Source organism: Salmo salar, chromosome 06 (genome assembly GCF_965601325.2).
Source record: "Salmo salar chromosome 06, fSalSal1, whole genome shotgun sequence".
In the NCBI taxonomy this organism is placed as follows: Eukaryota; Metazoa; Chordata; class Actinopteri; order Salmoniformes; family Salmonidae; genus Salmo; species Salmo salar.
In genome coordinates, this window is record NC_138296.1 from 22,922,064 (window position 1) to 22,946,927 (window position 24,864).

The window sequence follows — 24,864 nt, forward strand, 5'->3', positions numbered from 1 at the left end:
ATTTAACCAGGTAGGCTAGTTGAGAACAAGTTCTCATTTGCAACTGCGACCTGGCCAAGATAAAGCGTAGCAATTCGACACATACAACAACACAGAGTTACACATGGAATAAACAAAACATACAGTCAATAATACAGTAGAACAAAAGAAAACAAAAAGTCTATATACAGTGAGTGCAAATGAGGTAAGTTAAGGCAATAAATAGGCCATGGTGGCGAAGTAATTACAATGTAGCAATTAAACACTGGAATGGTAGATGTGCAAGTAGAGATACTGGGATACAAAGGAGCAAGATAAATACATAAATACAGTATGGGGATGAGGTAGGTAGATAGATGGGCTGTTTACAGATGGGCTATGTACAGGTGCAGTGATCTGTGAGCTGCTCTGACAGCTGGTGCTTAAAGCTAGTGAGGGAGATATGAGTCTCCAGCTTCAGAGATCTTTGCAGTTCATTCCAGTCATTGGCAGCAGAGCACTGGAAGGAAAGACGACCAAAGGAGGAATTGGCTTTGGGGGTGACCAGTGAGATATACCTGCTGGAGCGCATGCTACGGGTGGGTGCTGCTATGGTGACCAGTGAACTGAGATAAGGCGGGGCTTTACCTAGCAGAGACTTGTAGATAACCTGTAGCCAGTGGGTTTGGCGACGAGTATGAAGCGAGGGCCAACCAACGAGAGCGTACAGGTCGCAATGGTGGGTAGTGTATAGGGCTTTGTTGACAAAATGGATGGCACTGTGATAGACTGCATCCAGTTTGTTGAGTAGAGTGTTGGAGGCTATTTTATAGATGACATCACCGAAGTCGAGGATCGGTAGGATGGTCAATATTACGAGGGTATGTTTGGCAGCATGAGTGAAGGATGCTTTGTTGCGATATAGGAAGCTGATTCTAGATTTAATTTTGGATTTTAGATGCTTAATGTGAGTCTGGAAGGAGAGTTTACAGTCTAACCAGACAGCCAGGTATTTGTAGTTGTCCACGTATTCTAAGTCAGAGCCGTCCAGAGTAGTGATGCTGGACGGGCGAGCAGGTGCGGGCAGTGATCGATTGAATAGCATGCATTTAGTTTTACTTGCGTTTAAGAGCAGTTGTAGGTCACGGAAGGAGAGTTGTATGGCATTGAAGCCCGTCTGGAGGTTAGTTAACACAGTGTCCAAAGAGGGGCCAGAAGTATACAGAATGGTGTCGTCTGCGTAGAGGTGGATCAGAGAATCACCAGCAGCGAGAGCAACATCATTGATGTATACAGAGAAGAGAGTCGGCCCGAGAACTGAACCCTGTGGCACACCCATAGAGACTGCCAGAGGTCCGGACAACAGGCCCTCCGATTTGACACACTGAACTCTATCAGAGAAGTGGTTGGTAAACCAGGCGAGGCAATCATTTGAGAAACCAAGGCTGTCGAGTCTGCCAATAAGAATGTGGTGATTGACAGAGTCGAAAGCCTTGGCCAGGTCGATGAATACGGCTGCACAGTAATGTCTCTTATCGATGGCGGTTATGATGTCGTTTAGGACCTTGAGCGTGGCTGAGGTGCACCCATGACCAGCTCTGAAACCAGATTGCATAGCGGAGAAGGTACGGTGGGATTCGAAATGGTCGGTATTCTGTGATTGTCTAGCCCGGCTGATTTGTATGGGTCCAGATTTTGCAGCTCTTTCAGAACATCAGCTATCTAGATTTGGGTGAAGGAGAAATGGTGGGGGCTTGGGCGGGTTGCTGTGGAGGGTGCCGGGCAGTTGACCGGGGTAGGGGTAGCCAGGTGGAAAGCATGGCCAGCCGTAGAGAAATGCTTATTGAAATTCTCAATTACAGTGGATTTATCGGTGGCAACAGTGTTTCCTAGCCTCAGAGCAGTGGGCAGCGGGGAGGAGGTGCTCTTATTCTCCATGGACTTTACAGTGTCCCAGAACTTTTTTGAGTTAGTACTACAGGATGCAAATTTCTGTTTGAAAAAGCTAGCCTTAGCTTTTCTAACTGCCTGTGTATATTTGTTCCTAACTTCCCTGAAAAGTTGCATATCACGGGGGCTATTCGATACTAATGCAGAACGCCACAGGATGTTTTTGTGCTGGTCAAGGGCAGACAGGTCTGGAGTGAACAAAGGACTATATCTATTCCTAATTCAATTTTTTTTGAGTGGGGCATGCTTGTTTAAGATGGTGAGGAAGGCACTTTTAAAGAATAGCCAGGCATCATCTACTGACGGGATGAGGTCAATGTCATTCCAGGATACCCCGGCCAGGTTGATTAGAATGGCCTGCTCGCAGAAGTGTATGGAGATTTCAGGGTTTTTGGTGGTTTTCCTAAGCCAGGATTCAGACACGGCCAAGACATCCGGGTTGGCAGAGTGTGCTAAAGCAGTGAGTAAAACTTAGGGAGTAGGCTTCTAATGTTAACATGCATTAAACCAAGGATTTTACGGTTACAGAAGTCAACAAATGAGAGCACCTGGGGAGTGGGAGTGGAGCTAGGCACTGCAGGACCTGGATTAACCTCCACATCACCAGAGGAACAGAGGAGAAGTAGGATAAGGGTATGGCTAAAGGCTATACGAATTGGCCGTCTAGCACGTTTGGAACAGATAGTAAAAGAAGCAGGTTTCTGGGCACGATAGCATAGATTCAAGGCATAGTGTACAGACAAAGGTAATGTAGGATGTGAGTACATTGGAGGTAAACCTAGGCATTGAGTAATGATGAGAGAGATATAGTCTCTAGAGATGTTTAAACCAGGTGATGTCATCGCATATGTAGGAGGTGGAACAACATGGTTGGTTAAGGCATATTGAGCAGGGCTAGAGGCTCTACAGTGAAATAAGACAGTAATCACTAACCAGGACAGTAATGGACGAGGCATATTGATATTAGAGAGAGGCATGTGTAGCCAAGTGAACATATGGGTCCAGTGATTGGTTGGGCTGACTGGGGACACGGCGATTCAGACAGTTACCAGGCCGATGCTAACAAGCTAATAGTTAGTAGGCTGTGGCTAAACAAGCTAGCAATTAGCAGACCGGGGCTGGCAAGCTAGCAGTTAGCAGACCGGGTTAGCAAGCAAGCAGTTGGCAGACCGGGGCTAGCAGTTAGCAGACCGGGGCAGGCAAGCTAGCAGTTAGCAGACCGGGGCTAGCAAGTTAGCCTTTGGGGGACGTTGCGATGGGGGTAAGTCTGTTTTTGCCTCTTCGTGCGGTGACGTTGATAGACCAGTCGTGGAATTAGTAGGGTTCCAAGTAGCTCTAGATAGCTAGCAGGCCGGTTAGCAGAATGGGCCTTCAGCAGACGTCACGCCTGAGGGGCCTGTTGGAATCCTCGGGCAGATTATGTCGGTATTCCAGTCGTAGAGGATCGGCGGGGTTCCGTGCCCCGTACCGGCAGCAGAAGGGGTCCGGATATTGTAGCCCAGGAGTGGGCTTCGGTGGTAGCACAGGAGCCCTGGCCTAGCTAGCTTCAGGCTAATTGGTGCTTGCTCCGGGATGGAAACGCTAGCCAGGGGTAGTCACCGGGGGTTGCGGTTAGCTAGTTGCGAAGATCCAGATGAAAATGTTCAGAGTTTGCGATAGGAATCCGGTTAGCTGATGACTGCTAGCAATGCTGACTGATAGGTGGTAGGTAGTTAGCTGGCTAGCTTCAGTTGAGGGATTCCATATCCGAAGTAAATAGAAATACTTTAGAAAATAAAAACAGATCCACGCCACATTGGGTGAGGCAGGTTGCAGGAGAGTATTTAGAAGTTGAGGTTTAGGAAAATATTTAAAAATGATATGCGAAGAAAAAGATGTAAAAAGATATATACAAGGAACACGACAGGACAAAGACGCCTGACTGCTACGCCATCTTGGAGAAAAAAAAGTCAACATCATTCTTTCATAATCTTAGCCAGCAGTCATGATCATGAATGAAGTTGACAATCTATTGGCAAATCATTTTTAATCCTTGTCATATGAAGAGAAATAATGAAGAGAAATTATAGATAAAACGTATCAGTGCTCATCGGCCATTGGACATTACACAACAAGTTGGAAATCGCAAATTCAGTGACAGTAGCTAAATGCAAGCATTGCAAAGCAATCACTAGCCTGCTATTCAGTGGAGTGGCTGTGTGGTCCCAAATCTGGGATTAAGGGGCTATTTTTCAAGTTTAAAATGATAAACATTCAACATTGGCCATGCTGTCAATGAAGCATGATTTGTGCCGTGCTGAAAACAACTGTTAACTTCAGTGAGTTCACGACAATTGAGAAGTCAGGAATAAATGAGCTCAGACTGGGAAAATATGTTTTGAACGGTCATCCAACTCAGAATTGTAAATCTGGCCTCTTTCTAGAGCACGACCTGAAGATCAATGACGTCATCATGATTCAACCTTGTTTTTTTGTTCAGAATTCCCAGTTGTTTTGAAAGCACCATAAATCCAGAGAATGCCAAACTTTGATGACAAAATGTTCCCACGAAGGACCGCCGCACCACCTTCCTGTTCAAGTGAGCACAGCACAACAAGGTGAGTCCAAAAATGTATTGTATTCTGCTGCATTAATTATATAATATGCCAGGGAGATATGTATACCGTAGCTAAGAAAGTAATACTAAGTGTATGTTGTGTAGTAAGATGTTAGTAGCCCATGTGCCTCACCCTAATAATTTGGTCTATTTACCCCTCTTAATTTCGCCGACTGTTCTGACTTGGTGGTGCACATGTAGCCTATAACCTGTTTTAGATAAATGTAATCATCGAATATTGTAAGAGCTTTCGTTGTCTGTTTATATACCTCCTTTATTTATCCTACGGTTCTGACTTAAGTGTACAGGGAGAACACTGTAAGAATGGCTCATGCTCTGAATTCTGTCGCTGTACATAATGGCGCCGGAGGAGATGACTGCCATTTTACGGTCTCCTAACCAATTGCGCTATTGTGTGAGTTTTTTTCGCTTTGTTTGTAACTTATTTTGTACATAATGTTTCTGCCACTGTCTCTTATGACTGAAAAGAGCTCCTAGATATCAGGACAGCGATTACTCACCTCTTACTGGACAAAGATTTTTTCTCTGACGAGTCGGACTCGAAGGATTTACTTCAGACATCCGACAAGGCCCAAATCCCTGTGATTCGCATGAGAAAGAGACGGAGATATCGAGGACGTAGGGCAGTGTAACTTGTAAGGATCTGATGGCGAGTGGGTAATCTGCCTCTACCATCAGTCCTATTAGCCAACGTACAGTCATCGGATAACAAAATAGATGAACTACGATCACAAATATCCTACCAACGGAACATTAAAAACTGTAATATCTTATGTTTCACTGAGTCGTGGCTGAACGACGACATGAATAACATACAGCTGGTGGGTTTTATACTGCATCGACAAGATAGAGCAGCCGCCTCCGGTAAGACAACATATTTCTAAACAACAGCTGGTGCACAAAATCTAATAGTAAGGAATTCTCAAGGTTTTGCTCGCCTGAGGTAGAGTATCTCATGATAAACTGTAGACCACACTACTAACCAAGAGAGTTTTTATCTACATTCTTTGTAGCTGTCTATTTACCATCACATACCGATGCTGTCACTAAGACCGCACTCAATGAGCTGTATACGGCCATAAGCAAACTGGAAAACACTCATCCAGAGGCGGCGCTCCTAGTGGCCGGGGACTTTAATGCAGGGAAACTTAAATCCGTTTTACATCATTTCTACCAGCATGTTCAATGTGCAACCAGACGAAAAAAACTCTAGACCACCTTTACGCCACACACATAGACGCGTACAAAGCTCTCCCTCGCCCTCCATTTGGCAAATCTGACCATAATTCTATCCTTCTGATTCTTGCTTACCAGCAAAAACTAAAGCAGGAAGCACCAGTGACTCGGTAAATAAAGAAGTGGTCAGATGACACAGATGGTAAGCTACAGGACTGTTTTGCTAGCACAGACTGGAATATGTTCAGGGATTCTTCCGATGGCATTGATGAGTACACCACATCAGTCACTGGTTTCATCAATAAGTACATCAATGACATCATCCCCAAAGTGACTGTACGTACATACCCCAAACAGAAGCCATGGATTACAGGCAACATCCACACTGAGCTAAAGGGTAGAACTGCCGCTATCAAGGAGAGGGACTCTAACCCGGAAGCTTATAAGAAATCCTGCTATGCCCTCCGACAATCCATCAAACAGGCAAAGGGTCAATACAGGACTAAGATTGAATCATACTACACCAGCTCCGACGCTCATCGGATGTTGCAGGGCTTGCAAACTATTACAGACTACAAAGGGAAGCACAGCCGCGAGCTGCCCAGTGACACGAGCCTACCAGACAAGCTAAATTACTTCTATACTCGCTTCAAGGCATGCAACACTGAAGAATGCATGAGAGCATCAGCTGTTCCGGACGACTGTGTGATCACGCTTTCCGTAGCCGATGTGAGTAAGACCTTTAAACAGGTCAACATTCACAAGGCCGCAGGGCCAGACGGATTAGCAGGATGTGTACTCCGAGCATGCGCTGAGCAAATGACAAGTGTCTTCACTGACATTTTCAACCTGTCCCTGACTGAGTCTGTAATACCAACATGTTTCATGCAGACCACCACAGTCCCTGTGCCCAAGAACACTAAGGTAACCTGCCTAAATGACTACCGACCCGTAGCACTCACGTCTGTAGCCATGAAGCGCTTTGAAAGGCTGGTCATGGATCACATCAACACCATTATCCCAGAAACCCTAGACCCACTCCAATTTGCATACCGCTTTAACAGATCCACAGATGACGCAATCTCTATTGCACTCCACACTGCCCATTCCCACCTGGACAAAAGGAACACCTATGTGAGAATGCTATTCATTGACTACAGCTCAGCATTCAACACCATAGTGCCCTCAAAGCGCATCACTAAGCTAAGGACCCTGGGACTAAAAGCCTCCCTCTGCAACTGGATCCTGGACTTCCTGACGGGCCGCCCCCAGGTGGTAAGGGTAGGTAACAACACATCTGCTACGCTGATCCTCAACATGGGGGCCCCTCAGGGGTGCGTGCTCAGTCCCCTCCTGTACCCCCTGTTCACTCATGACTGCATGGCCAGGCACGACTTCAACAACACCATCATTAAGTTTGCAGATGACACAAAAGTGGTAGGCCTGATTACCGACAACGACGAGACAGCCTATAGGGAGGAGGTCAGAGACCTGGCCATGTGGTGCCAGGATAACAACCTCTCCCTCAACGTGATCAAGACTAAGGAGATGATTGTGGACTACAGGAAAAGGAGGAAAAGTTCCTTGGTATCCACATCACCAACAAACTATCATGGTCCAAACACACCAAGACAGTCATGAAGCGGGCACGACACAGACCATTCAGGAGGTCTCTAATGCACAGATACAGGTTCAGACCATTCAGTGTTTTCAGTGTGTGTTCATTGTCATAGTGACAACTGCAAATGATGTATGTAGGTCTAATAAAAAATGATATAGTAACTTGTATTTAAATGTGGCAATTTAACAACACTGTTTAGCCTGCACAACTTTTTGCAGCAAGTGATTTCCATTTTTCCAATTGACTCTCATGTTCAACTATTTGCAATGCTTCAATGCAACAATGTTATCATAACTGGCCAAAAGTGATCACACCAATGCACTTTCTCCTCAACTTTCCCGAAATGCATTTTCTATGCTGTAGGTTGTATCAATAGTTTCTGCGTTTTGCTTCCATGTTTTAAAATAATTGGAGAATTAGGTGAATATGGTATGATACACCACGGTTTTCAGCCAATCAGATTTCAGGGCTCGAACCACCCTGTTTATAATTATAGATCTGTGGTGCCTGTGATTATAACAGTACAGTCCTTTTACTAAAGGAAGACACCAGTATTTCAGTCACATACTGAAATAACATAACAGTCCCTTTACTAAAGGAAAAAACCAGTAAATTGTGTATACCGTACAGTACATTTATGTCTTAAAGCTGATTATTCTTCACTAACACAACGCAGACTGTATTGCAATTTAAATATAAGCACTTGTGAGCAGCATATGCCTTGTATAATATAAGCCATTTAGCAGACATTTTTAACCAAAGTGACTTACAGTCATGCGTGCATACATTTTGGGTTTGGGTGGCCCTGGGAATTGAACCCACAATCCTGGCATTGCAGCGCCATGCTCTACTAACCGAGCCCTACCTTGTGCAGGCGTTCTTTCTTTATTCATAATATCTGTTATACATAGTCCTCTCAAAGACACTTTGGTACCTCTCATTTTAATATGTGCCTTCTCTCTCTCTCTCTCTCTCTCCTCTCTCTCCTCTCTCTCTCTCTCTCTCTCTTTTCTCCTGTGAGAACTTTGGCTGCGGCCTCTCCATTCAGCCTCTAAGCTCATTTCCTCTGACACCTCCACCTGGCAGTCGGGGCTCTCCCCGTCACCCTGCTGTGCCCCAGGCTGGCACTGCCATCCATTCCTATGCCACCCTCCAACCCCTCCCCCTGGAGGACTCCTCACCAATCCAGGGCATGGCCGGGCTTCCTCTCCCCAGGATGCTGGCTCCATCGCTGTGATACACTGAGACGGTTCCCCCAGTCTTGTGATACACTGAGACGGTACCCCTAGTCCTGTGAAACACTGAGACAGTCCCCCCAGTCCTGTGTTACACTGAGACTATTTCCACAGTCCTGTGTTACACTGAGATGGTTCCCTCAGTCCTGTGTTACACTGAGACTGTTTCCACAGTCCTGTGTTACACTGAGATGGTTCCCTCAGTCCTGTGTTACACTGAGACTGTTTCCACAGTTCTGTGTTACACTGAGATGGTTCCCCCAGTCCTGTGATACAGTGAGACTGTTTCCACGGTCCTGTGTTACACTGAGATGGTTCCCCCAGTCCTGTGATACACTGAGAAGGTTCACTAGTCATTATTGCTGTTGCTATACAGTATGTTGACGGTGTGGTTACTATTCACTGCCAGTCCAGCAACAGTTATGTCACTTGGGGATAAATATAATTTATTCAATTGAACTGAATTGAATGGTGCACTGCTCGATGAGACAGCCTAATTAAGGGCTACCCATGACACGTGTTCAGAGAGTCAGAGACACACAGTGGAAGGGTTATATCCAAAGGACGATAGCCAATCCTGGGTTGTATTCATTAGGTAACAAACGGAAGAAAACAGGCTGAAACAGGGAGGGATCTGATCTGGTGAGGACAGACGAGCACACCGGTCGCACGCTTGAGTTGTCCTTATTATGAATGTCAGGATGCGAGTCCATGACCTCACATAGGAAGTAATCACTATGACAGGATGCAGGCGTGTAAGGCTTGCAGGACAGGAAGAGAGCTAATTTTAAGACTGAATGGTGAGTGGAAGGACACGTCATCCTCACTCCTCTTAAACACAGTGGAAGGACATGACATCCCCACTCCTCCTTAACACAGTGGAAGGACACGTCATCCTCACTCCTCCTAAACACAGTGGAAGGACATGACATCCCCACTCCTCCTAAACACAGTGGAAGGACATGACTTCCCCACTCCTCCTTAACACAGTGGAAGGACATGACATCCCCACTCCTCCTTAACACAGTGGAAGGACACGTCATCCTCACTCCTCTTAAACACAGTGGAAGGACATGACATCCCCACTCCTCCTTAACACAGTGGAAGGACACGTCATCCTCACTCCTCCTAAACACAGTGGAAGGACATGACATCCCCACTCCTCCTAAACACAGTGGAAGGACATGACTTCCCCACTCCTCCTTAACACAGTGGAAGGACATGACATCCCCACTCCTCCTTAACACAGTGGAAGGACACGTCATCCTCACTCCTCTTAAACACAGTGGAAGGACATGACATCCCCACTCCTCCTAAACACAGTGGAAGGACATGACATCCCCACTCCTCCTAAACACAGTGGAAGGACATGACTTCCCCACTCCTCCTTAACACAGTGGAAGGACATGACTTCCCCACTCCTCCTTAACACAGTGGAAGGACATGACATCCCCACTCCTCCTTAACACAGTCGAAGGACACGTCATCCTCACTCCTCTTAAACACAGTGGAAGGACATGACATCCCCACTCCTCCTAAACACAGTGGAAGGACATGACATCCCCACTCCTCCTAAACACAGTGGAAGGACATGACTTCCCCACTCCTCCTTAACACAGTGGAAGGACATGACATCCCCACTCCTCCTTAACACAGTGGAAGGACATGAAATCCTCACTCCTCCTAAACACATTGGAAGGACATGAAATCCTCACTCCTCCTAAGCACAGTGGAAGGACATGACATCCCCACTCCTCCTTAACACAGTGGAAGGACATGAAATCCTCCCTCCTCCTAAGCACAGTGGATGGACATGACATCCCCACTCCTCCTAAACACAGTGGAAGGACATGACATCCCCACTCCTCCTAAACACAGTGGAAGGACATGAAATCCTCACTCCTCCTTAACACAGTGGAAGGACATGACTTCCCCACTCCTCCTAAACACAGTGGAAGGACATGACATCAACACTCCTCTTAAACACAGTGGAAGGACATGACATCCCCACTCCTCCTTAACACAGTGGAAGGACATGAAATCCTCACTCCTCCTAAACACATTGGAAGGACATGAAATCCTCACTCCTCCTAAGCACAGTGGAAGGACATGACATCCCCACTCCTCCTTAACACAGTGGAAGGACATGAAATCCTCCCTCCTCCTAAGCACAGTGGAAGGACATGACATCCCCACTCCTCCTAAACACAGTGGAAGGACATGACATCCCCACTCCTCCTAAACACAGTGGAAGGACATGAAATCCTCACTCCTCCTTAACACAGTGGAAGGACATGACTTCCCCACTCCTCCTAAACACAGTGGAAGGACATGACATCAACACTCCTCTTAAACACAGTGGAAGGACATGACATCCCCACTCCTCCTTAACACAGTGGAAGGACATGACATCAACACTCCTCTTAAACACAGTGGAAGGACCTGACTTCCCCACTCCTCCTAAACACAGTGGAAGGACATGACATCAACACTCCTCTTAAACACAGTGGAAGGACATGACATCCCCACTCCTCCTAAACACAGTGGAAGGACATGCCATCAACGCTCCTCGTAAACACAGTGGAAGGACATGACATCCCCTCTCCTCCTTAACACAGTGGAAGGACATGGAAGATGGGCTGTTATGGCACACTGGCAAGAAGGAAAGGTCAGTTACACACATTAACACAAAAATGCATGCACACACACACTAACACACATACAGTACAACTTTCAATATAAAATAATTGTATTGTCCTTCAAGTTCCTCTTCGTAATTTATTTTACAAGCTTGTATATTATACACACACTAGTCTCCTTCACCAGCCAGATATCTCTCTATATATGGTAGCACTTAGCCTGGGGACAAGGTTACACACACACACACACACACACACACACACACACACACACACACACACACACACACACACACACACACACATACACACACACACACACACACACGCACACCACACACACCACACACACACAAACCAACAGTGTGTCCGGTCCTGGTGTTTTCTCCTTCTCCCTGCTGGTGAAATGTGCTGACTTGCTGATTGAGGTAAGTAACGTAACCCAGGCTACAGGGTAAGAACAGGGATTATCCTGACATCAGCTGTCAGTGCAGCTCCAGCCCATTCTACAGGCCTTATTGCCATGGTGACTTAAGCCCTCCGGCTGTCGAGAGGTCATGATCTTTAGACAGTTAGGGGAGGCCTGCCCTCTGATGCTAATGGAATACACTAAAGGTCAGCTGAGCGTGACCTCATTATGTGCCAATGTACAGGTAACTACTAAAATAAAGGAAACACTTGAGTAAATGAGGGATACAAAGTATATTGAAATCAGGTGCTTCCACACAGGTGTGGTTCCTGAGTTAGTTAAGGAATTAACATCCCATCATGCTTATTTTGGCTACCATGGCTAGAATAAGGGATCTCCGTTACTTTGAAAGAGGGGTCTCTAAGGAGCATAAGGTTTTAAAGTGAGTGTGTGCGTGTGTGTCTCAGTCACCAGATCTAAACCCAATTGAACACCAATGGGAGATTCTGGAGAGATGCATGAGACAGTGTTTTCCACCACCATCAACAAAACAACAAATGTTAGAATTTCTCATGGAAGAATGGTGTCGCATCCCTCCAACAGAGTTCCAGACACTTGTAGAATCTATGTCAAGGGGTATTGAAGCTGTTCTCATGGTGGCCCAACGCCATATCAAGACACTTTATGTTGGTGTTTCCTTTATTTTGGAAGTTACCTGTAGATCTACACACAGGCAGGGAGTAACGCACACACACATTGCACCCACACACACACACACACATACATACAGTACATACAACCTTAATCTGTCCCTCTTCAAAAGCAGCCACATGGGGCCCAGTACATTCTATCTTCCTTCACAGAGCCTGAAAGAAGGTTATCTGTTAACTGCTCCGGTTGCTCTATGGGGCTGAAGGGGGTCTTAACCCATTAACCCTTTGTGGGTTATGGACAGGTTAGCAGAACAAAGGCCAATTTAGGATTTACTGTTCAATGTCATCCAAACAGAGGCCTGGAGGCCTGGATAGGGACAGGTAACAACACTGTTTTGATGTATCCTCCTGAGTGATTGGATTGCATGTGTCATGTTAGGTAGGATCAATTATACACTTGACTTGAATGTGATCAATCATTATATACTGAAGATCTGGGCATTTGTGTGTGTTGTGGTTTGTGTGACTGTGTGACTAACCAATTGATTTATGACTAATGTAAAAGTCTAGTAGGCCTGCATAAACAGCATCAACAACTGCTCTCTCTCTGTCTCTGTCTCTCTCTCTCCTCTCTCTCTCTCTCTCTCTTGTTCTCTCTCTTTCTCTTTCTGTAAAGGAGAAGCCTTCATCTGCGTCTGCAGTTTCAAAAATATTTTATTTATACATTTTCTGTTTTCAAACAGCTATTGCGTCTGCAGTTTCGAAATAAAAACTGTCCCCCAGCCCAACCTCAGACCCAGGCGGTGGCCCCTGGAGGAGCAGCGTCACCTCCACACTGCTGCACAATTACCCAGCCAAGTGAAGTCTGACGCTGTCTGGCATCCATGGGGCTCCATGTGAGGAGGGCCTCAGCCTGCACCACCCAGCCCAGTGGAGAGCATCATCTCTGGGCCAAGAGTGAGAAATCTGGGGTGGGGGCTGGGTGGTTGGTTGGAGCATGAATGGAGAGAAAGAGATAGAGAGGGGGGGTGGATATCAGATGGGGATTATGGTATAATCATAGATATGCCATCATAGACTACTCCATTATAACACATGCACAATTGTACACACACACGTATACGCATTTGCACGCACTCACCCGCGCCCATGCAGGCGTGCACGGACACACACACACACACACACTTTCACTCTCTGACATATGACCTCATACACAGGCTCAGACATGTTGCAGACAGATAATCCTTACAAAAGACAGGGTCATTTGATGTTACCCCGTGCCCCCCAACACACACACACACACACACACACACACACACACACACACACACACACACACACACACACACACACACACACACACACACACACACACACACACACACACACACACACACACACACACACACACCATCATATCCTCAGCAGGAGACATGGTGGATTTGAGGTCACAGCATGTGGCTAGTATAGGGGGTTATGGGGTAGCTAGTGGATTACAGTTTTGTAGGGCAACAGTCCGATTTATAGTTAAATACACCGACAGGATAGACCACCAACCTACACATCACCCCTACACTCTCTCTCTGAAGATGAGTACAGCTATGTAGATACTGGCTTTGTCCTGAAATGACACCCTATTCCTTTTACAGTGCACTACTTTTACAGGCCCTGGTTAGAAATAGTGCACTACTTAGGGAATAGGGTGCCATTTGGGGCGTAATCACTGTAAACTATATTCCCCAGCTGTCTCTATCACATTGCAATGTTTTTTTCTGTCAGCTCAAAGTGAGAGCACTTTATATTAAGGGCCATAATCACATTTCTCTCTGTCACATCAATAACAGGCTCTCTCATGTTCCTCCATTCTCACCTTTTCATCAAACCCAGTGAGTCTCATCCCCTTCCTAAACCGCTCTCTCTCTCTCTCTCTCACCTACTTTTTTTCATTCTCTACATTGGAGTTACCATATTAGGGGATTTTTTTCCATCTTACAATTTGACTACTTTGGCTGTGTTTACAGCCCAATTCTGATATTTTTTCCACTAATTGGTCTTTTGACCAATCACATCAGATTTTTTTCACATCAGATCTTTCTCAGAGCTAATATGATTGTTCAAAAGACCAATTAGTGAAAAAAAAATCATAATTGGGCTGCCTGTGTGAACGCTGCCTTATAGTAGATTTGGTGGGAGTTTTACTCAGTTTCTGTGTGAAAGTGTCAATTAAATCTGGCAACACTGCTGTGTATCCACCTGAAGTGTCCTTGTTGTTTTCTACATATTGCCCATTTCCCTGCAGGGCTGGGCAGTACTAGTGTGCCTGTCTCAGGGCTGCGGTGCGAAAGGATGTGGCAGGGCCAGCACACGGGGCCAGGCACAGGAAGGAAGGAGCTCCACTCAAATTCATCTCTATTGGACAGAGGCTAAAGGAGCTGGGGGCATATTTTGGAGCCAGGAGACATCTCCTAGGAGAATGCCATGGCAACCAGGGCCCCAAAGCGGCGAGGGCCCCCAGGCTTTGGCAGGGGTGTTCCTACTCCCTTTTCAAGTGCCCGATCAAAAGTGGCAGGAAAGGTTCTGTTATTGGCAATTTGGCGTCTCTCCTTTCTTTTCTTTGTCTTTCTTCCCTTGCTCCGCCTCTCTTTCTTGGGTTACACAGGAGGCTGGGAGCTGTCCCGGACCAGGCCGCCAAGGAGGCTGTGAGAAGATGGAGAGTAGTGTCTTTGCAATGGATTGTGGGAAAATGTTGCCAAACAACGCTAGGGGGAATGTGGCTGTGATGGTAGCTTGATATTGGACACAATAGTGAAATGTAGCATTGATGTAGCATCTGTAGCAGTGGGAGTAGAAGTGATCATTCTAGACTCAAATGCCAGCTATTACAGATAAGATCACCAAATCTGTCTGTGTGAGTCTCCTGCTTCTTGCTAGATTGCTCTCGGCATGCTAGTGAAAGTCATTTACACCACCAGGAAAAGCAGTGGTTCTGATCCGTTTAAGAGCTTTGAGAAGGTGCTGGAGATCAAAGTAGGCTACAGTTGACGACATTACAAAGTTATAGACGGCTTTACTCGTCGTCATTGTGACACATTTACTTTGACGCAGATGTTCCTTAATGCGCTGCAGAACAGACTTGAGAGTATACCTGTATACGTGTGGTCTTCCCTCTCTTTTGTTCTTCCTTCTCTTCAATTGACCCATATTCCTCAGTAATGAATTAAACTGACACCAGGGTTAACTTTTATTAATACATTCTTAGTAAAGTGATTAACATTAAAAGGTATACAGTGCAATTACCAACCCTTCTCTCCCAAAAAAAGAACATCAGTTAAGAGTAAGACAAGAGCAACAGAACACACATGCTGCATTATTTAATGTTCCCCTAGTCTATCTGCAGTCAGCCAGGTACAATATTTGGTAGGACATGATACAATAGTATTTTAATGAAAATACCGCCACCTTGTGGGATAAATAAAGAACTACACAGATGTGGGTTGTGTTCATTAGGGCAGTGGTTCCCAACCTTTTTCGCTAACTGTACCATCAACAGAATTTTGCTTTGCCTAGAGAACCCCTGAAATACCCCCGCATGTACATTTTACCAGTAAGCCTATGGTCTCATGAGTCTTCTCAAGTACCCCTAACTCATATACTATACGATAGGTGGAATTCAACTTATAGAAATACTTTTTTTTATCTTGCATAATTTAAGCAAAAGACATCAGCCATATGGACAACCAGACCCTTCCAATGAAAAAAGACGTAAGATAAGAGTAAGGTATGTTACACAAACAGAATGCATCTCAATTTCCCCCTTTTTCTCTGGCCCTCCCTTTACGTTGTGATTTCCCTCCTTCATCATGCTCCCTGTTCAGCTTTCTTCCCTCCCTCCTCTTCTCCTCCCACATGACCCCTATCCCTTTCCACCTCTATCCAATATTACAATATCCTCCATTTATTTATTTCCTTGACAGTGTCAGCTCCGTTCTCCCTGTCTTGTCTTCCCTAATTCCTATCCATTTAAGCCTTTGTCCAATACCATCAACCCTCACAATTATTCTCCTAACCCCCTCAACCTCTCCCTCTCTTCCCTGTACCCTCCCCCTGATCACTACCCCTGAATCCCAAACCCCTAGTCCCTAGCCACGAAGCACTTACATAGATCTGAGAGGATTGGACCGGTATAAGCAATATGGTGGTAGCTCCATCTGGCTTTCTGATAGGCCAGACGGTAATTGGCGCCATATAGCTTAAAGGACATCTTTCCAATCCTCTCAGATCTACCCTACTGCATAGGGGGGGGGGGGGGTGATTTGGGATTCAGAGCCCCCTTAGCGTGAGTCCATGAGGGGCTGCAGCCAGAGCAGGAAACGGGACACCTTCTGGTAGATGTAACCCTGACTACAGTCTGCCCCTGCTGGTCTGGAGACTACCCCGGTCAGATAGAACACCTCCCTGTGGAGAGATAGAATGGGACTCCCCGGCCCCAGGATGCAGTCACCCTTGGGTCTCACCGTCGTACAGCCCATCTTGTTGGTGACCAACCCTGGGTGCCTCTCCACACACTGGGGCAGACGCTCATACGCCAGGTGGTTGAGAGTGAGCGGGCCCTGGACCTCTGTGGCGTCCACAGGGTCCTTCCAGCCGGTGACCACGGCCGGATACTCGCCAGTCATCAGGACGACCTCTGCAAAGTCGCGTTCGGGCAGGCAGGCAGCGACCACGTGTTTCTTATAGACGATGCGCTCGCGGAGCTCGAGGACGGCCAGGTCGTTGTCAGGGCGACCGGGTACGTAGCGGGGGTGGACGTGGACGACTTGGACATAGAGCGTCTGTTCGCCATCTTCCGATGCGGTTTGGCGCTTGCCTGGGAGGGGAGGGACGAAGTACTCAAAATCAATGAAGGAACACATACTGTAAAGCAAATCAAAAACATACCCTCGCACACACACGCCGGAATGAATGCACGCATGTACACACACACACACACACACACACACACACACACACACACACACACACACACACACACACACACACACACACACACACACACACACACACACCACTTCCACCACCAGTGAAGCCTGAGCCCGTAGACTGGACATGATGCCCCATGATGAGCACTCACCGACAGCCACCTGGAAGTTGACGTATTTCTGGGCACACTGGGCTGTAGTTAGAACCAGGTTCTCCTTCAGAATGACACCACTACAGAACCCTACAGACTCTGTACTCTTCAGAATGGCCTGCACAATGACAACACAACAGTTACAATATACAGCAGAGATGACCCAGCAAAATACATTATCACAACTATGGGAATATTGGGTTAATGTGCTGTAGCTTTGATAGTGAGGGGTTGACTTCATAAGAAAAATGAGAGCATAATAGTGCCTGTCAGTGGACAGTGTGTACCTAGTTTGAATTGTGTGTACCTCATAGTGGTGTGTGTTTTCCTACCTGCCAGGGACACTCTCCAGAGTTGCAGGCTAGTCCCTCAAAGTTGCTGGCGATGTTGGTTGACTGTCTCTTTGTCCACTGGCTTAGGCTGTTCACCTTCCCACAGGGGAATGTCACTGAGAGAGGGATGGAGGGAGAGAGAATTACTGAGTATAGTTTAGTACAGTACCGTATAGTATAGTACAGTTTAGTATCTAGTATAGCATAGCATTAACCTCGTACGAACCATCCTGATCTCGCAAGCTTACATTCTGTTTCACTATCCGCTAGCGAGATCAGGATGGTGCGTATGAGGCTAGAATAGCATAGTACAGTACAGAATCGCTTAACATATAGTATAGTATAGTATAGTAGTATCTGGTCACTGACCTGCAGGAATACACTTCACCCTCTCCTTCTCCTCTAGTTTCCAGCCACGGGCACAGGAACACTCATAGGACTGGTATCCTGGCTTACAGAACTGACTGCAGCCCTTGGTCTTATCCAACATACACACTGTCTGATCTACAATCACACACAGAGAGAGAGACAGAGAGGGGGAGAGAGAAAGGAGGAGAGGGGGAGAGAGGTGGAGAGGGGGAGAGACAGGAGGGAGAGATGAGAGGATTACGATTAGGCATATTTCAAATTTCGACAGCACAGTTAGTGGATCCATAGAAAGATTTCAAATAATTACGGATTTGTTGAATTTGTTATTTTGAAACTTAATTAAAAAAAACATGTAGGCTTCTTCACTGTTGATGTTTTTTTTTTTACAACATGAGTTCCCCACCAACTCGTTGTTGGGTCCTTCACGTCTCTCACCTGTCTCGCAGTGGACTCCAAAGAAGCCTGACTTGCAGACACAGTCGTATCCCCCCACGCTGTCTGAACACATGGCTCCGTTCTTACACGGCTTCTCTGCACACTGGTCCCCATCTGTACGCACACAGGGTTAACAGCACAGCCAGTCAAATGGTACAGTCACTAATGCAACACACGTGTTCTTGGGTGAAGCTATTTTAACTGTCACACCAAATCACATGGATTTCAACTGAGTGTTAACCTAAAAGACTAAGTACTCTTGATATGTTTGAAGAGAATGTCAGTCAAAATCATTACACTTACCTATGTAGACTGACCAGAAGATATCCTGAAAGATCAAAACAAAGTCCACTGTCAGTTTGATTCAAAATGTCTACAGAATCATCAGGAGTCCACTGTCAGTTTGATTCAAAATGTCTACAGAATCATCAGGAGTCCACTGTCAGTTTGATTCAAAATGTCTACAGAATCATCAGGAGTCCACTGTCAGTTTGATTCAAAATGTCTACAGAATCATCAGGAGTCCACTGTCAGTTTGATTCAAAATGTCTACAGAATCATCAGGAGTCCACTGTCAGTTTGATTCAAAATGTCTACAGAATCATCAGGAGTCCACTGTCAGTTTGATTCAAAATGTCTACAGAATCATCAGGAGTCCACTGTCAGTTTGATTCAAAATGTCTACAGAATCATCAGGAGTCCACTGTCAGTTTGATTCAAAATGTCTACAGAATCATCAGGAGTCCACTGTCAGTTTGATTCAAAATGTCTACAGAATCATCAGGAGTCCACTGTCAGTTTGATTCAAAATGTCTACAGAATCATCAGAAGCTAGAAGAGAGATTAAAAAAAGGAGAGGAGTGGAGAGAAGCAAGGAAAGGAGGAAGGTTTGGAGGTTGTTAAAGAGGACATCTGAGGTGAGAAAAGGAAGGATGAGTTGAAGGAGGTGAGGAAAGAAGGGAGTCTAATAGAGGGAGGTGTGAGGAAAGAAATCTGCTCAGTGGGAAGAGGGAGCATTGGCCCACCGTGCGGTAGGAGTCCTGGAAGATCTCCCTGGCCTCCTCGTAGTTGCAGACCTCCTCCAGACACTCCCTTTCCAGGTTGGCAGGGAGCAGGCTCTCCTCGTTGCCCACGCTGGCCCTCTTCTGGCGGGACAGGGTGATCACTTCAGTGGCCTCCTGCTTGTCCAGGAACACTGGGGGAGGGGGGGGTAGGAATGATACTCATTCACAAAAATAACTTTTTATCTCAACGGATAGTCTAGTTTTCATATAACCTGATTCCACTTAAATAGTTAGGTCACACATTTGAAAATAGTTTAATACAGATTCTCGGCCTAAATCTGTCAAATCTATGTAGTAGAGTACAATAGTAACAATCTTTGTTACTAATTAACTAAGGCCTAAACCCAGTGCCAAAAAAGCACAGAACTACACCAATAGACCTAAACACTCTTCACACAGTACCTTTGACTCTACGGATCCCCACTCCCAAAAAAAGGGTCTCAGATTCCATTAAGAATGTAGCCTAATGTCTCCATGACAAACTCTCCTTGTCTAATGTCATCCTGCCCCTTCCCATGTCCTGGTGTCCTGTCTACTGGATGAACAGGCCACTTCCCTGTCTTGGTGTCCTATCTAGTGGATAAACAGGCCACTCCCCTGTCTTGGTGTCCTATCTAGTGGATAAACAGGCCCCTTCCCTTTTCTGGTGTCCTGTCTACTGGATAAACAGGCCACTTCCCTGTCTTGGTGTCCTATCTAGTGGATAAACAGGCCACTCCCCTGTCTTGGTGTCCTATCTAGTGGATAAACAGACCCCTTCCCTGTCTTGGTGTCCTATCTAGTGGATAAACAGGCCACTCCCCTGTCTTGGTGTCCTATCTAGTGGATAAACAGGCCACTCCCCTGTCTTGGTGTCCTATCTAGTGGATAAACAGACCCCTTCCCTGTCCTGGTGCCCTGTCTACTGCATAAACAGGCCACTTCCCTGTCTTGGTGTCCTATCTAGTGGATAAACAGGCCACTCCCCTGTCTTGGTGTCCTATCTAGTGGATAAACAGGCCCCTTCCCTTTTCTGGTGTCCTGTCTACTGGATAAACAGGCCACTTCCCTGTCTTGGTGTCCTATCTAGTAGATAAACAGACCCCTTCCCTGTCCTGGTGCCCTGTCTACTGGATAAACAGGCCACTTCCCTGTCTTGGTGTCCTATCTAGTGGATAAACAGGCCACTCCCCTGTCTTGGTGTCCTATCTAGTGGATAAACAGGCCCCTTCCCTTTTCTGGTGTCCTGTCTACTGGATAAACAGGCCACTTCCCTGTCTTGGTGTCCTATCTAGTGGATAAACAGGCCACTCCCCTGTCTTGGTGTCCTATCTAGTGGATAAACAGGCCACTCCCCTGTCTTGGTGTCCTGTCTAGTGGATAAACAGGCCCCTTCCCTTTTCTGGTGTCCTGTCTACTGGATAAACAGGCCCTTCCCATGTCCTGGTGTCCTGTCTACTGGATAAACAGGCCACTCCCCTGTCTTGGTGTCCTGTCTAGTGGATAAACAGGCCCCTTCCCTTTTCTGGTGTCCTGTCTAGTGGATAAACAGACCCCTTCCATGTCTTGGTGTCCTGGCTAGTGGATAAACAGGCCACTTCCCTGTTTTGGTGTCCTGTCTAGTGGATAAACAGAACCCTTCCCTGTCTTGGTGTCCTGTCTACTGGATAAACAGGCCCCTTCTCTGTCCTGGTGTCCTGTCTACTGGATAAACAGACCCCTTCTCTGTCCTGGTGTCCTGTCTAGTGGATAAACAGGCCCCTTCCCTGTCTTGGTGTCCTGTCTAGTGGATAAACAGACCCCTTCCCTGTCTTGGTGTCCTGTCTAGTGGATAAACAGACCCCTTCCATGTCTTGGTGTCCTGGCTAGTGGATAAACAGGCCACTTCCCTGTTTTGGTGTCCTGTCTAGTGGATAAACAGATCCCTTCCCTGTCTTGGTGTCCTGTCTAGTGGCTAAACAGGCCCCTTCCCTGTCCTGGTGTCCTGTCTACTGGATAAACCGGTCTCTTCCCTGTCCTGGTGTCCTGTCTAGTGGATAAACAGGCCCCTTCCCTGTCCTGGTGTCCTGTCTAGTGGATGTGAGTTCCTCCTTTCAATGTTAAGTGCTTTGAAACCCAGTGAGCCCTCTAAATAATCAGTTTTCATTACTGACTGGATTGGCCATCCAGGGACAATAACCATCCGAGGAAAGTCCCTCTGTGCACTTTTGTTGGGGGTGGCAGGAAGCCTAACGGTTTAGTGCGTTGGGCCAGAAACCTAAAGGTCGCTGGTTTGAATCCCCGAGCCAACTAGGTGAAAAATCTATCGAAGTGCCCTACAGCAAGGTAAATAACCCTACTGTAATTACTCCTGTAAGTCGCTCTGGATAAGAGCATCTACTAAATGACAAAAATGTCAAATGTGTTGCTCAGGGCCATCAGCCAGCAGCATCGTGTCCCTGGTCCGTTACCTGTCTTGGTGTTTTTAGTGTCTAGTCTGGCCGTCACAGCTCCCAGTAGCAGTAAGGAAAGCAGGGTGGCAGTGGTGGCTAGGGAGCCCATGGTGGCAGCTAGAGGACAGTCTGTCTGAGTCTGTCTGGCTGTTTGTCTGTCTAATCCTGTCACCTCAGCAGAGTTCAAAGTTCACACCTAAAAACAACAAGGACCAGAGTTCAGAGATTCCCACATTTTGACATAGACATCACAGATGACATAATGGATGAGCTTCAAAGAGGAGGGTCATTTTATGTGCAGGATCAGAGTAACCTACAAAACAAGAGGATGAAGACTAATTGTTGTGAGTGTTGTTAAAAGCTTTTGGATCTTGAGATCATCATTAAAATCTTAAACTTCAGTCTTGCAGCTTCCTCTCTCTCTATGTAAAAATACCTAAAAATCAACAACCTGCTTGTTTAATAGTTAAGACATCAAATGATCCCATCAGAAGTGACAATGCATTTTCTGAAGAACCCCCGGACTTGGTTACAATGCTGCCATCGTGTGGTATTAAACCCCGTTTATTATTGTCTCATCCATTTCCAATCATAAACAACAAAGAGGGATAACATCAAACACCCAAAACCAACTAGATTCATTGGTATTATGCCTAATCAAATAGTTAGTTTAATAGATTGGCTGTAACAGAACAAACAAAACAAAACAGGCCTGTGTGTTTCTATTTAGTCCAATATGAATATGAACTGGTTCATGTTGTGAATGATGCTGCTGTCGGCTATAAAACAACATACGACACGACCAGACTAATCTGACATGATGCTGTAAAAGCTTGGGCTACCACAAACTGCTAAAAACATACGAATGTATGGATCTTAAACGACACTTGAAAATATAGAGGCCTATCACGCATCCACGCTATATTATGCTACCAAAATCGCAACGCGTATCCCATTATGGGAGAGATGGAGGCTATTCAGGGCGCGGCAAAACGCATGATGATTAGAACGGTAAAATGCACGGTAACCTACCGCGTCGGACTTCAACCGGGGCCTGGACGGAATGAGAAGGATGACAGAAGCCTGTTCGGTTGGTTCTCTCTCTGGTCCCAACACGCAGTTCACCGTGTGGATCCTCGGCTCTGAGATCGCAATAGAGGTTGACAGCATCACACTCCAATGTTGCTTTTTCAGGCCACTGCGACGTGTTTAATCAACCACGTGAGGGCGGTCTTTACATTAGACATTATTCAAAGCCATTAATACAAATACTGTATGTAGGCTACTATACTGTATTGGTCCGTCCTACTGTAACCCGTCCGTCCTACTGTAACCCAATCATGGATTGTTGATGTTACTGTATGTACTGGCCATTGAGAAGTTTGAAGCCGCCGCCATATTGGTACTCCTGAGAAGGAGCAGTTCTCCAATGCTTCAAGGACAAAATTACATGCATTAGTATTTTTTTTGTAGTTGGGACAGTAACATTAGTACTCTAAAAAAATTACTTTATTTGTATGTTTAGTTCACGTAATATAATTTAAAAGTATGCATTAAGGTGTCTGTAGTAGAATATGCATGGCAAAAATGAATGTAAACGTTAATAAATGCATTTCTATAGCTTCCAAAATCATTTTTTTTACACTGGAGAACAAATACAAATTTTACACTGGAGGAGAAATACTAAAATGGCTTCGTAGTGGCTTCAAAACAGTGCTCCCTGTCAGTCATCCAGTGTTTATACACATCGTTAATATTATCCTATGGTTCTATGGTTCTACTAGCTTTAAGCACCAGCTGTCAGAGCAGCTCACAGATCACTGCACCTGTACATAGCCCATCTATAATTTAGCCCATACAACTACTACTACAACTACTTCCCCTACTGTATTTATTTATTTAGCTCCTTTTCACCCCATTATTTCTATTTCTACTTTGCACTTTCTTCCACTACAAATCTACCATTCCAGTGTTTTACTTGCTATATTGTATTTACTCTGCCACCATGGCCTTTTTTTGCCTTTACCTCCCTTATCTCACCTCATTTGCTCACATTGTATATAGACTTATTTTTCTACTGTATTATTGACTGTATGTTTGTTTAACTCCATGTGTAACTCCGTGTTGTTGTATGTGTCTAACTGCTTTGCTTTATCTTGGCCAGGTCGCAATTGTACATGAGAACTTGTTCTCAACTTGCCTACCTGGTTTTAAATAAAGGTGAAATAAATAAATACAAAATATGTAGGCCTCACTGTTGACGTTGAGACTGGTGTTTTGTGGGTACTATTTAATGAAGCTGCCAGTTGAGGATTTGTGAGGCGTCTGTTTCTCAAACGAGACACACTGATGTACTTGTCCTCTTGCTCAGTTGTGCACCAGGGCCTCCCACTCCTCTTTCTATTCTGGTTAGAGCCAGTTTGAGCTGTTCTGTGAAGGGAGTAGCACACAGCGTTGTACGAGATCTTCAGTTTTTTTACAATTTCTCGCATGGAATAGCCTTAATGTCTCAGAACAAGAATAGACTGACGAGTTTCAGAAGAAAGTGCTTTGTTTCTGGCCATTTCGAGCCTGTAATCGAACCCACAAATGCTGATGCTCCAGATACTAAACTAGTCAAAAGAAGGCCAGTTTAATTGTTCCTTTAATCAGCACAAAATTAGAAACTTGGATTAGCTAACACAACGTGCCATTGGAAAACATGAGTGATGGTTGCTGATAATGGGCCTCTGTACGCCTATGTAGTAGATATTCCATAAAAAAATCAGGCGTTTCCAGCTACAATAGTAATTTACAACATTAACAATGTCTACACTGAATTTCTGATCAATTTGATGTTATTTTAATGGACAAAAAAATGTGCT

General features: G+C 45.7%; 1 protein-coding gene across 1 annotated transcript; it reads right to left on the reverse strand.

The window, feature by feature from the left end:
• Window positions 1-16,432: 16,432 nt before the first annotated feature.
• On the reverse strand, window positions 16,433-23,325 carry proza (protein Z, vitamin K-dependent plasma glycoprotein a). Its single transcript, XM_045719908.2, has 9 exons — window positions 23,033-23,325; window positions 22,019-22,196; window positions 19,551-19,720; window positions 18,829-18,853; window positions 18,526-18,639; window positions 18,091-18,225; window positions 17,722-17,837; window positions 17,390-17,507; window positions 16,433-17,125 (listed from the first exon to the last, which is right to left on the reverse strand). The coding sequence occupies exons 2-9, from the start codon at window positions 22,107-22,109 to the stop codon at window positions 16,590-16,592; spliced, it is 1,305 nt and encodes a 434-aa protein (XP_045575864.1). The 5' UTR covers window positions 22,110-22,196; window positions 23,033-23,325; the 3' UTR covers window positions 16,433-16,589.
• Between the last annotated feature and the right edge of the window lie 1,539 nt (window positions 23,326-24,864).

Excerpts from the sequence above, each read along its gene's own strand:
- proza (XM_045719908.2), bottom strand. The coding sequence starts at position 22,109 with ATGGGCTCCCTAGCCACCACTGCCACCCTGCTTTCCTTACTGCTACTG. Across the intron at positions 18,854-19,550 it reads TCCAGGACTCCTACCGCACG|GATATCTTCTGGTCAGTCTA; the intron begins GTGGGCCAATGC and ends TTGATCTTTCAG. Across the intron at positions 17,126-17,389 it reads CAACTTCCAGGTGGCTGTCG|GCAAGCGCCAAACCGCATCG; the intron begins GTGAGTGCTCAT and ends CTCCCCTCCCAG.